This window comes from Myotis brandtii, unplaced genomic scaffold (assembly GCF_000412655.1).
Source record: "Myotis brandtii unplaced genomic scaffold, ASM41265v1 scaffold105, whole genome shotgun sequence".
In the NCBI taxonomy this organism is placed as follows: Eukaryota; Metazoa; Chordata; class Mammalia; order Chiroptera; family Vespertilionidae; genus Myotis; species Myotis brandtii.
The window spans coordinates 1342032-1355058 of record NW_005353538.1 but is presented as its reverse complement, the minus strand read 5'-3'; the positions used below and the strand labels follow the sequence as shown (position 1 = coordinate 1355058).

The 13027-nt window shown below is 51.9% G+C and overlaps 2 protein-coding genes across 2 annotated transcripts in view; both read left to right on the top strand.

Moving 5' to 3' along the window:
* The window catches only part of KMT2A (lysine (K)-specific methyltransferase 2A), a 117991-nt gene extending 109014 nt beyond the window's left edge, over nucleotides 1–8977 (top strand). Inside the window, 5 exon segments of the mRNA XM_014539975.1 lie at nucleotides 1926–2100; nucleotides 2258–2365; nucleotides 3018–3101; nucleotides 3508–3637; nucleotides 4600–8977. Coding sequence (XP_014395461.1) covers nucleotides 1926–2100; nucleotides 2258–2365; nucleotides 3018–3101; nucleotides 3508–3637; nucleotides 4600–4875 — 773 coding nt within the window. The 3' untranslated portion in view covers nucleotides 4876–8977.
* Nucleotides 8978–9074: 97 nt separating this feature from the next.
* TTC36 (tetratricopeptide repeat domain 36) lies at nucleotides 9075–11092 on the top strand (the record flags this gene model as incomplete). Its single annotated transcript, XM_005856789.2, has 2 exons — nucleotides 9075–9701; nucleotides 10872–11092. Coding segments are annotated over exons 1-2 (456 nt in total), but the record flags the coding sequence as incomplete, so codon positions are not given.
* Between the last annotated feature and the right edge of the window lie 1935 nt (nucleotides 11093–13027).

The following is a 13027-nucleotide window of genomic DNA, read 5'->3' as shown; positions in this document are numbered from 1 at the left end:
GGGGCTTTGGTGCTCACTGAGTCTGCCCCCTGAGTGTGTCTTTTATGGTTCCATGGAGCTGCAAACTGGATGGTCCCACTCTGACCTCTGGGCTTCCTGGCTCCTGGATCTCTAGGGAGGTGCTAATCTAGCCTTTGCCTGCGGCTAACCAGCAAAAGCCTCCCTGCAGGGCCTGGGCGGGGCAGGTCCCATGGGATCAACAGGGCGGGGCTAGCAGTTATGGCTGCTCGCAGACTTGCCCTCAGAGGCTCTGCTTCTCAGTGTCCCGGTAATAGCTGCAAGCCCCTCGGAGAGAAAGCTGCCCTCGGGTTCCGACTGATGCCAGACAGTCCTGCTTCTCCCGTATGAGTCTGGGTCCCTAGAGACTGGCCCGGAACTGGAGCTCAGAGCCTGAGACTCCCTCCCGATTGAAAACGACAACCACGCCCTCAGCCGCCAGCCCCTCTCCACATGCACCTCCGCACCTTAGTATTTTACTTCCGTACTGCGCCTCCTCTGATTCTCGGTTCCTTCTAGTTGTAGAATTTCCACTCAGCCAGCCTTCCTGTGGTTCTGGATGATGTCCGTTCCGTCTTTTAGTTGTATTTTTTAAGGGGTTGTTCGAGGCAGCAAACTCCGGTGTTTACCTATGCCGCCATCTTGGTTTCTTCTGAAAATCTTTATTGTTTAAAGTATTACACGAGTCTCCTTTTTCCCCCATTGACCTTTCCCCAGCCGCTCCCACCCCCCAGCTCATGAACCACAACCTCTGGGCTTGGGAACACGAAGGCTGAATTGTTAGCATGTACCCCAAGGACTTCTCATTGCTGACAGTGCATGTGCTTTCACATTAGCACACCATGGGCCCTGCAGGTCCCTCGGCCGGGAATGGCCTTCCGGTAGTCTTTCCAGACCTCAGCCTCTGTGACCACTCTTCTCTATACTCACTGTCACCATTATCCCTCAAGTTACAGAAACCCCACCTCCTGACTGATTTAAATAGGAAGCTGATTTGCCATTTATGTTTCTATCTCTCTCCCTCTCCCTCCCTCTCCCTTCCTCTCTGAGATCAATATTTTATTTTTAAAAAAAGAAAGAAAGGGAGCCTGGCTGGAGTAATACCGTCCACGGCTCAGATTCTGCCACGTCAGCTGCGTGGCCGGGGGTGGTGTTTACGTTCTGTGAGCCTCGGTTTACTTCTCTGGAGATGAAGCTAGGGACTCTGGCCCCTGTGGTCACTAAGACCATAAAGTGAAGCCATGCATATAGCATCTCTGTGTACACAGAGCAGAGATAAGAGTCCATAGTTTTCATTTGCTGTTTTCACTTTATCTGTCACAAATGTTGTCCATATTGATAGATCTGTATTTGCATAATTTTACTTAAAAATGTTTGATTGGCCCTAACCGGTTTGGCTCAGTGGATAGAGCTCGGCCTGCGGACTGAAGGATCCCAGGTTCGATTCCGGTCAAGGGCATGTACCTTGGTTGCGGGCACATCCCCAGTAGGGGGTGTGCGGGAGGCAGCTGATCGATGTTTCTCTCTCATCGATGTTTCTGACTCTCTATCCCTCTCCCTTCCTCTCTGTGGAAAATCAATAAATTATTTTTAAAAAATGTTTGATTGATTTAGGGAGGGGATAGGAGAGGGAGAGAGAGAAACATTGATCAGCTGACTCCTGCACACCCCCTACTGGGGATTGAGCCCCCCAGCTGGGCAGGCACCCTGACTGGGAATCGAGCCCGTGACCTCTCAGTGCATGGGACGGTGCTCAACCAACTGAGCCGCACTGGCCAGGGCTGTGTCCACATCATTCGAGTGGCCATCTAATGGAACTGCTGGCTGGTCTTCAGCTCGCCCGTGAGCGGCCTCGCGGGTGCTCCCTGGCTGGGCCGGTGGCCGCCGCGCTCACCTGCTCCGCTCCTCACCGGTGCCTCTGCCCGCAGGTGTGAATGGCTTGCGGATGCTGGGGATTCTGCACGACGCGGTCGTGTTCCTGACCGAGCAGCTGTCGGGCGCCAAGCACTGTAGGAATTACAAGTTCCGTTTCCACAAACCGGAGGAGGCCAATGAGCCGCCCCTGAACCCTCACGGCTCAGCCCGGGCCGAGGTGCACCTGAGGCAAGTCCCGTCCTTTTCTGGAAGCAGTTTGGGGTCCGAGTTTATTACATGACGATGTAATTATTTTCCCACATAACCAGGAGATGTTCAGTGTTCGCGTCTTCTGTTGCTTCGATTGAGTTATTTCTCTAAATGCATTCTAATCCCTTGGCTCCAGGAAGTCAGCGTTTGACATGTTTAACTTCCTGGCTTCCAAGCACCGGCAGCCGCCTGAGTACAACCCCAACGACGAGGAGGAGGAGGAGGTGCAGCTGAAGTCGGCCCGGTGAGTCTGTGGGGTGGGCGCTGGCAAACTCTGCCTCCCTCTGCTGGCTCCTCGCTGTGTGGCCTGACCAGACTCCGGGAGCACGTAGAGGACTGAGGTCATGTGGTGAAGTGGCAGGAGCCGCTGCAGGGACAGCGTGTTAGCGGAGAAAGGAAGTAACTCTCGGGTGTCCGTTTTCTTTTCTTCGGCCGTAGTGCACTCTGCCAGCTCTGGCTGCACACGGGAGTCACCCTGGTCAGAAAACACTATAGGTTTTAGCCCGAGCCCATTTGGCTCAGTGGCTGGAGCGCCAGCCTGGAGACTGAAGGGTCTCGGGTTCGATTCCAGTCAAGGGCACATACCTTGGTTGCAGGCTCCTCCCAGCCGGGACCCTAGTCGGAGGGGAGAGGGGGCGTGCAGGAGGCAACCAATCGATGTGTTTGTCACACAGCGATATTTCTCTGTCCTTTCTCTATTCCACTCTCTCTAAAATCAATTGGAAAATATCCTCAGGTGAGGATTAAAAAAAAGAAAGTATTTAAAAGAGTCCTAATTTTATAAGGTACTTGTTTGCTTGGCACTGAGCAAAGAACACTGAGTCCTCTTCTCCAGGACCCTTCAGTCGAAGACTCAGAACTGAGTGGAGTTCATTATTACATCCTTGTCTCCTTAGGAGGGCGACTAGCATGGACCTGCCCATGCCCATGCGCTTCCGGCACTTGAAGAAGACGTCTAAAGAGGCTGTTGGTGTCTACAGGTATGACAGATTCTAGAGAGACTGCTAGGAAACTAGTGATGTTTTCCAAAATCGGAACGGACCCACTGCTGGAGCGCGTGCCCCCCTCGGAAAGCTGGGTTTGTAGGTAACAGCCATTGAACCTGAGCCCTGGGTCCTGCAGTTCTTACACTGAACAATGCATTTAACCCAGCAAAGCTTCCCATTGCTGCTGTGTCAGTGGCTGTATGCAGAATGGAGAGCACTTTTGTCCTTGGCCATCTCAGAAAGTTCCTGCCCTCAGATCAGGTGGGGCCAGGTTCTTTTTTCCCCAAGTGTCAGTCCCTCTTGGGGGACTAACAGGGGATGTTACTCATTTGTTCATGTGTTCATACAATTAACCTTATTGCAGGATGTGTGGCTGATCTTGTCCATCTTCCTGTCCTAGGTCTCCCATCCATGGCCGGGGTCTCTTTTGTAAGAGAAACATCGATGCAGGTGAGATGGTGATCGAGTACGCTGGCAATGTCATCCGCTCCATCCAGACTGACAAGAGAGAGAAGTACTATGACAGCAAGGTGCGTCTCACACTCTCTCTCTCCTGTTCCTTCGTTTTGTTATAGAAAGTGACCACCAACTATAACTATCTCTAGATCAAAGAAAAAATAGTATTCCCCGGGCCGATGTGGCTCAGTTGGTCAGCATCATCCCCTGCATGGAAAGGTTGCGGGCTCGATCCCTGGTTGGGGGCATGCAGGAGGCAGCCCATCGATGTGCTTTCACATCAATGTTTCTCTTTCCCTCTCCCTTCTTCTCTTTCAAAAGATCAATTTTTTAAAAATAGTACTTTATTGATTCAAAGACACTTTTTTTTCAACATTTCTATATCCTCTGAAATTTGTGGTGGGACCAGTAAAAGTTCACAATCTACTCTAAGGATTAGTGTACAAAATACTCGTTGAAGGTTTGTCTGAATGGCTCTCGGAGTCAAAACCACATAGCAACACAATGCTCAGGTTTCTCTTTCCTGTTGGCTGGAACATCAAAAAGAAAAGAAAAAAAGAAACCAGTAATCTAGTGTCTATAACCTAGGAATTCTTCATGGAAGTATCTTGAGAGATGGGAGGAATCTGGAAATTATACCAGAAGAAATGTTCAGCAGCAGCAACTATAAGTCACATCAGGAAAAGGTTGGGCCCTGGCCAGTTTGGCTCCGTGGATAGAGCATCGGCCCCCAGGTGGAAGGTCTCCGGTTAGATCCCAGTCAAGGGCACACACCTTGGTTGCAGGCTCGATCCCCGGCCCTGGGCGGGGCAAGTGTGGAAGGCAACCAGTTGATGTATTTCTCTTAGTCAGTGTTTCTCTGTTTCTCCCCTTCCCTTCCATTCTCCCTAAAAAGCAATGGAAGAATATCCTCGGTGAGGGTTAACAAAAATTTTTTTTAAAACACATATTTCTCAGTTAAAAGAAAGAAAGAAAAAGGTTGGGAGATGCTCTCAAATCTGAGCTGTACTAAACCGATGCTCGCCTTCGCATGCAGGGCATCGGCTGCTACATGTTCCGCATCGATGACTCCGAGGTGGTGGACGCCACCATGCATGGCAACGCTGCCCGCTTCATCAACCACTCATGCGAGCCCAACTGCTACTCCCGGGTCATCAACATCGATGGACAGAAGCACATCGTCATCTTTGCGATGCGCAAGATCTACCGCGGGGAGGAGCTCACGTACGACTACAAGTTTCCCATCGAGGATGCCAGCAACAAGCTGCCCTGCAACTGTGGCGCCAAGAAATGCCGGAAGTTCCTCAACTGAAGCTGCTCCTCTCCCCAGCGCCGGGACCGGGGCCACCTTCGCCAGAGCCGGGAGTTGGGGCCTGAGGGGCCTCCCAGGTGGCTGAGCCCTGTGTCCTGTATTCACATTAGACATGTGATCAGAGTCCTGGGGAGAGAGGTCTCAAAGAAGATCCGGGACCTGCCTTCTGCCGGGGCCCCCTGTTGTGTGCTGTTCAGAAATGGGGAGAGGGGTCCCTAGTACACTTGCCTGGAAGGAGCTCTGGGTTCGTTGCGTTGGGAGGTTGGGCCTGAGCCTCTCCTCAGAGAGAAGAGGCCGTCCTCTCTGTGGCCCTTTCCCACACCCTGCAGCCAGGGGCCAGGCAGAGCCCTGGGTGGGGGTGGTTTGGTCCCTGACCGCTTGCCGGCGGGCCTAGCTGGAGCCGTCGGGGAACAAACAGGAGGCGGGTGGTTTCCCTGCCTTCCCAGGGAGCACTCGCTTCTGGTTGGGAAAGGGGATTCTGTGTTGGGGTTGTGCCAATTAATTACCAAACACCGAGCCTGTGGCTGTAAGCGGGAGTCCGGCCCCATGAGCCTTATCTCAGCCAGTTTCCTTCCTTGACCGCAGGAGCGGCTTCCTCCTCACTCCTCTTCACTCCACTTCCCTCGTTTCCCTGCTCGGCCTCCACTGCTTTCCCATTCTCTCTGGGTGGAGGAGACCGAGACTCCTGCTCAAGGACACTCCCTGTGGGCATACTGTGCGCCTCCGAACGTCCCCTGAGCCTGGAGGCACTCCCAGTGGGAGGTGGACAGGAGCCTTGGCCAGAACCAGACAGAATGAGGCGTTTTCTCAAAACTCCGCTGAGAGTTTTAGAGAAACGTCCGGAGCCTGATATTTGAGACGAGGGAAAGGTTGTTTCAATAGTTGAGTCATGCAGCAACCAGAGCATCGGGCCAGGGTGCCTCTGGGCCCCATCCCTAGGCCACGGTGACCATTTTCCCTTCGTGACGACATAGGAAGACTTGATCTTTAAAGGGTCCATGTCCAGTTGAAGGCACAACACTAATCAGATTTCAAGGCCCAAACCTTGGGGACTGAGCACCTTGCATTGAGGGGACTGCCACCTATGCAAACTCCACGGCTAAGTGAGTTCATGACACTACTGCCCTGCGCCCTCCGATGTGGCCACCCGGACCCTCTGCTTCCTCCCTCCCCGAGACAGTGTCCCGACCTATTAAATTAAGTCATCAGATTTTACTCTGTTCTGTTTACAGTTTGCTATTTAAGGTTTTATAAATGTAAATGTATTTTGTATATTTTTCTATGAGAAGCACTTCACAGGGAGAAGCACTTATGACAAGGATATTTTTTAAACCGCGGTATTATCCTAATTTAAAAGATCGGTTTTAAATAAGTTTTTATTTTCATAGGATGAAGTTAAAGAAACTATTCAGCTGTACATGCGAAGTCTGGTTTTTCCTGCCCAGCTCCCCCTGGAAGTTTCTGTTGTTTCATGTGTAGTTTGTTTGTGCCCTGTTGACATAAACGTTTCCTGGGTTTGCTCTTCGACAATAAAAGGAAGGTCACCCAGCCCCTTGGGGCCGCTCCTCTTCTTTCCCGCACTGTCCCCTCCCTGGCCCCGAGCGGTGACCCGTGCTCATCTCCTTTCCCGCTTCACAGCGACCAAGCGGATGGCACCTGACATCCCCATCACCCTCGGCCTCAGATCACCTCGTTCCCCCCTTGCCCGCTGAGCCCTCATTCCTGCAGAGACCCCACTGAAGCTGAAGCAGTCTGACCGCTCCCCAGGGAGCAGATCTGTTTCTCCGCCTCGTCCGCACGAGGGTTCAGAGCGTGTAGTCCCTTCCCCCGGAGCCCCTCCCTGGGAAGTCCAGCCAAGCAATACTCCGCCAGCTCTGCGCCGGCTCACGGCTCTGCTGTGCCTTCGCCCTGGGCTCCTGTGCCCTTAAGAACTTCATGTGGTGGCTCTGCTGAAAGATGCCGTTCCCCTGCCTGCGGGGCCCAGCACTGTGGCCAGGGTGCAGAGACCGCCCTGGGACGTGGAGAAGGCACTCCACCCAGACCTCCCTCCCTTCCTCTTGCCCGTGAACAAGACGTGGTGGCCCGAGGGTTCACTACTGTCTGGTTTCCTTTATTATTGCACTGTGTGAGGTTTTTGTAAATCCTTTATTACTTTTTTAATTTTTTTTTTTAGAAAAAATCCTTAAGCTGCATTTGTTACTGGAATGATTAATGCACTGATGGGTCACGACTTCACCAAAGGCCAGTCTGGGGTGGGGGAGACTCAGCTGAGCAGACCCAGTTACTGCTCTGCTAGGCCGAGTACTGTGAGCCCCTCCTCTCTCCCAAACCTGCGTCTCCTCCTGTGGCTGCAGGTGGTCTGCCTGGCCTTTCCCTCCCTGGTTATAACCACGGAAACGAGAAGTCCCTCCCACAGCTCAGCCTTGAGTTCATTGCCAAACTTCAGCCAACCTGCCAGGGACTTGGGGAGTGAGCTAAGCAGGCAGAAGATGGGATAGCTGCCTCCAAAACACCCAAATTTGTTTTGAAAGTGAGCTAAGGAGTCTCCTCACAGAAGTGCAGACAGGTACTGCGGTGGGTCACTCCTAAGTCTCCAAGGGGCACCCCACGTCCCTGAGGAGTGACAGGCTGCGACCTGGGTGGTTCTGTGAACACTGGCACCCGCCGGTTTTGCTGCTGTGGCCGCCTCTCCTGGTGGCAGAGATGGCTGTGTAACCAGAGAAGCTGCCGGCGCTGACCCTTGACCAGAACTCGGTCCCACCACCTTCAGCACAACCCCTCCTGGTTTTAGACCAGTAACGAGTTAGGGGCAGCCCTGGCAGCTGTATGCTCTGCCCAGGCTCCTTTGCCGCGATCCGGGCCCCACCCTGCTTGCCTGCAGATTCCCGGCCATGCGGTACCTGGATTTCACAAAACACAACAACACAACACAAAAAAATCTTTTAATGAATGTATCTTTCTAAAGGACTGACGTTCAATCAAATATCCGAAACTACTAAAGGTCCAAACCTTGTCAGATGATAACTTTTAAGTTTGATTTGGGGTATTTTAGGTTAAAAAATTTTTTTTCCTTTTTTTTTTTTTTTTAAGGAAAAGCGGGTCATTGCAAAGGGCTGGGTGTGATTTTGTTTCGTCTCCATTTTAAAGCAATACAAGGTGATTGAGCAGATGGTTTTATGCCGAATCACGAACACCAGTCAAGACTCACTCTCTAAACTTGCAACTTTTGTGTTTTGGTTTTCAAATAAGTATAAATATGATATATATAGGAACTAATATAGTAATGCACCGTGTAACAAAGCCTCGTGCAGTCCATGGCTTTCATTCTCTTAACACTATAGGTAGGGGTGTGTTCCAGTTGCTAGTGGCGGCGGGAAAAGCCGCTGGCCCTTCTGATGCTCGGGAACGGGGAGGCCCGGACACGGGGGAGGCAGACAGCGGTCCCAGCGGTCAGCGACGCAGGAGGTGCCACCTGGATGCTTTTCTGCCAGTGGATGTTGCCAGGCAGTATCTGTACTCCTTGTTTTTCTATTTTTGGTTATGAATGTTGGGGTTACCACCTGCATTTAGGGGAAAATTGTGTTCTGTGCTTTCCTGGTATCTTGCTCCCAGGTACTCTAGTTCTGTCTTTCAACCAAGCAAATAGACTCGTGGTGTTTCTTTCATTGAACTTTTAACAGTCTCTTTAGTAAATACAGGTAGTTGAATAATTGTTTCAAAAGCTCAACAGATGACAAGCTTCTTTTCTAAAAATGACATTTCTTGATACCTTTATCATGTATAACAGATCTTTCGGTTGTTGTTTTTTTTCTTTCCTTGTGTTCTTCCAAGCTTCTGGTTAGAGAAAAAAGGAAAAAAAAAAGGGAAAAAAAAGTGTCTAAAGTCCATCAGTGTTAACTCCCTGTGACAGGGATGAAGGAAAATAACTTTAATAGTTCAAAAAATAATAATGCTGAAAGCTCTCTACGAAAGACTGAATGTAAAAGTAAAAAGTGTACATAGTTGTAAAAAAAAAGGAGTTTTTAAACATGTTTATTTTCTATGCACTTTTTTTTATTTAAGTGATAGTTTAATTAATAAACATGTCAAGTTTATTGCTGCACGTGGTGGACCTTTCTTTTGGCTTCGTTGGGCGGAGGGTTGGGGGAGGGGAACAGGATGCCTGCCACAGTCCTCTGCCTTCCACACCGGCTCTCTTCACAGCATTTCCTTTCCTTATCACTGATGTCTACTCAGCACCTAATTCTGGACTTGAAGAAAGGCTCAAGAGGACAAAGAAATAGTTCCTTTACTGCCTGCATACCCCTCCCTGACCCATGGGTAGTCAAGCCCTGGCTTCTGTTGGTTTCCTCCTGATCTGAATAGAATAAAAGCACGCAAAAGAGAACCTGGACTGCACGGCTCTCTCCCCTCCACCTTAAGCCTGAAAATGTATTTACTGTTTCTCCTGGGACGGGAATGCTGGTGGGGAGGTGGTTGAGAAATAGCTGTAAATGTTCCGCCAAGCCAGGGTCACGAGCCCAGGGCCAAAGGAGCCCAGGGCCAAAGGACGTCCAGTTTACCCTGTAACCAAAAGAACAGGACACTCCTCATGGGGATGGTCCTCAAACAACCTCCCTCAAATCCACTGGCTGCAAAGCTCAGCCCCACCCACCGCTTCTCCCTCCGTCCTCTCATCCTGAGTCACCTTTTTGGAGTTTTGGAGTTGAGCACCATGGGGACGCTAAACGATCAGGCAGTTTTGCAGGCCATCTTCAACCCCGACACCCCATTTGGAGACGTTGTTGGGTTGGACCTGGGAGAGGAAGCTGAGGAAGAAGATGAAGGTGAGTATTTGACCTTGGAGGATAGCTCTCTACATTGGCTGGTCTGCAGGCCTTCCTGGGGAGGCCAAGGTAGGTGATCTTACAAAACCCCATGTTTGCTCCAGACCCTTGGGCAATGATTGAAATTGGCCTTAAAGATCAGAGAATCCGCCCTAGCCGGCTTGGCTCAGTGGATAGAGCGTCAGCCTGTGGACTGAAGGGTCCCGGGTTCGATTCCGGCCAAGGGCACATGCCTGGGTTGCGGGCTCGATCAATGATTCTCTCTCATCATTGATGTTTCTATCTCTCTCTCCTTCTTCCTTCCTCTCTGAAATCAATAAAGAAATATATTTAAAAAAAAAAAAAAAAAAAAGATCAGAGAATCCCTATAACACTGATGGGGGGTTGACAAGAGTCACTGCCAAGAGGAAAGGGCCAGGGCCTGTCTCAGTCCTTCAGCCCTTACACCTCTGAATGTACCTCACCACTCAATTCTCCCCATGATCCAAGCTTCACTGTGTTGGGGTGTAGGAGGGTGCTACTAAACTCATACCACTGTCGTAACAGAATATATCACCACAAAGACCGGAAGAGGGCAGGGCAGGGCTCTGTTGCATGGTTCCAAGCTAAGCGAGCATTCAGTGCCGCGTGCCATCACAAGCAGCTCTGAGCCAATCCTCCCACAGTGCACTCTGGCTTTCCATCGGTCCCCAGTGAGGACTGGGGTCCCCATCGAGGTTTTTATGTCCTTGTTTCTAAAGGGGTGACGCCTAAGCCTTACTGAGACTTCAGGCTGAAAAGCTGGGGATATGTGGGGAGGGATTTTCGTGACCTGGGGGTGTCACGGAGGCCTTAGTGTTGGAGGCAGTGCAGTCGAGCAAAACGGGGGCACACTCAGGAAAGGACCTGGGCTCAACTCCAAGCTGTGCAACTCACAGGCTGTGTGGCCTGGAGCAAGTCCTTTTAGCTGCAGGCTAAGGAGCTTGAGCTTCATTCCCTTCATTCCCAGGTTCCTTTGGGGCTTAGCCTTGGGTGACCTCGGCTCCCCCGTCCCAAATACCGCATCTCACTCCAGCTGTGACCGCCCCTCAGCCCAGGCAGTTCTGGCTCACGTGTCCAGAGCCTGAGGTGGCTTTTGCTTCTTGCTCCCAACTGCACACCTGCCCCCTCCTGGCTCCCTCCCTGGCACAGGTGGAGTTTTCCCGCAAGCACAGCTGGAGCAGTCCAAGGCCCTGGAGCTGCAGGGGGTGACCGCAGCAGAGGCTGGCGACCTCAGCACAGCGCTGGAGAGGTTTGGCCAAGCCATCAACCTGCTGCCCGAGAGGGCGTCAGCCTACAACAACCGAGCCCAGGCCCGGCGGCTGCAGGGAGACGTGGCAGGTGAGGGGAGGTGCCCTGGAGCCTCTACAGAAGGGGCCCTGCCATGCACAGACCTGAGATGAAGTGGTTGTAGGGTTGGGGTTTGGGGGTGGGGAGTCATTCAACCCCTCTGGAATCTGCATTCTGACCTATAAGAGAGATATTATGGTCCCTGCTAACCTCTTGGACTATTGTGAAAGTCAGATTAGATTGCATTCCATTTATTTATTTAACATTTCATGAGAATCTACTATTGTAATAATGGGCCAGGTGCTGAGGACACAAAGATAAAAGATACAGCAACTACTATGTGCCAGCCACTAAGCACTTTACATGTAAGCTGTAGTAACTAATTTAATTCTCACAACCCTGGAAGGTATATAGTCTTACCTTCGTTTTACAGATGAAGACACTGAAGCATGGAGGTCAGGTAGCATGCTGCTCTCATACAGCTGAGACGTAGCAGAACTGGGATTGGAACCAGGTGTCAGGGCTCCAGAGTGATACTGCTTCTCAAGCTTGCAGACCAGGCGCCAGGACAGACATGATTACAATACCGTAACAGGTTGAGAAGCATCTGCTCCTGATGAGTGGGTTTTGAAGGATGAGTAGGAGTTCGCAGGATGGAGGGGAGGAAGTGGAGAAGGCACAGCCTGTAGAGGTCCAGAAAGGCATGAAAGAAAAGTACAGGGAATGTCATACCTCCAAGCTGACTGGACCAGGGAGTGGTGGAAGGATGGGGCAGGGCCTGGAAGGAAACAGGAATCACTAAAGGATTTTAACCGGGAGTGACTGGATCAGACTTGTGGCATTTAGGTCATTCTAGCCAGAGTGGGGACAGTGGGACAAAAGGGGCCATGCTAGGAACCAGAGCGCAGGCCGACCAGTGGTGAGCCACAGAAGTCTAGTAGACTGCTAAGACTCCTGGTGGTGTGCGTGCTCCTGGGACCAGTACTGCCAGGCTGGGGGTCTGGACTCCATTATGGGAACAGCGAAGAACCTCGAGGGTCCCTCCTCCAGGCTGGTCTGTCACCTGGCCCAGGCAGGGCAGGGTCCTGGAGACAGCCTACTGACCAAAACCCCAGAGAGGACCAGAGGCCATTCGCCTGGAGGAGGCCTTCCATTCCTCCAGACCAGCTCCTCTGAGGGAAACCGAGAAACGCTGCCATCAGGGAGCTGCTCAAAGGCCCAGGCCCAGAGCCCCCGCTGGGTTCCAGGGACCAAAACAGCCAGAAGGCAGCTCAGCCTTGCTAGGATGGTGAGCTCCCCAACCATCCTGGTGGGGTCTCTCGACTAGACTCTAGAGAACAAGAGTGAAATGAGAACGCAGAAATGCAGCTCGGTGGGCCCTACAGCAGATGCCAGCAGGCTCCCCGAGGCGCAGTTCACATGCCCAGTATTTTATGCGGACAATAAAAATAAAAATGCGGCAGGCCAGCTCTGGCTCCAAGACCCCTTCAAAAAAAATTAGATACAAAATAGTGAAGACGCTGGAAATAAAGAACGAGGAAAGGCGGTCAGTGGAGAAACGCTGTTTTAAAAATCACACAATGGAGCCCCGGCCGGTGTAGCTGAGCCGGCGGGGCATCGCGCCGTGCACGGGGAAGGTTCAATTCCCCGGCCGGCCGGGCATACGCCTAGGCTGCGGCTCCACCCCTGCAGGGGCCGCAGGAGGCAGCCTTTTAGAAAAGGCAGTAAGGAAGGAGAACCCTTCCTCATTGTCAAAAAAGTCACACCACGGGAAAGGGGAGCGAAAAGCCTTCAAAGGGAAAAAGAAAGAGAAATGGACTTGCCTGTGTTTGTAAGAAACTGTAACTATTTGGGGCTCTGGGACTCAGTCACCGGCACGTGGTGGCTGGGGAACCACGTCCACGTGGAAGACACAGGCCAGCCACGGGCCAGACTCGTGCGGGTGTTGGGTGTGGGGGGCGAGGGCTCTGCCACCACTGGCCGCGGCCAGGAGCCAGGGCGAGTCTCCGGCTCTCGGG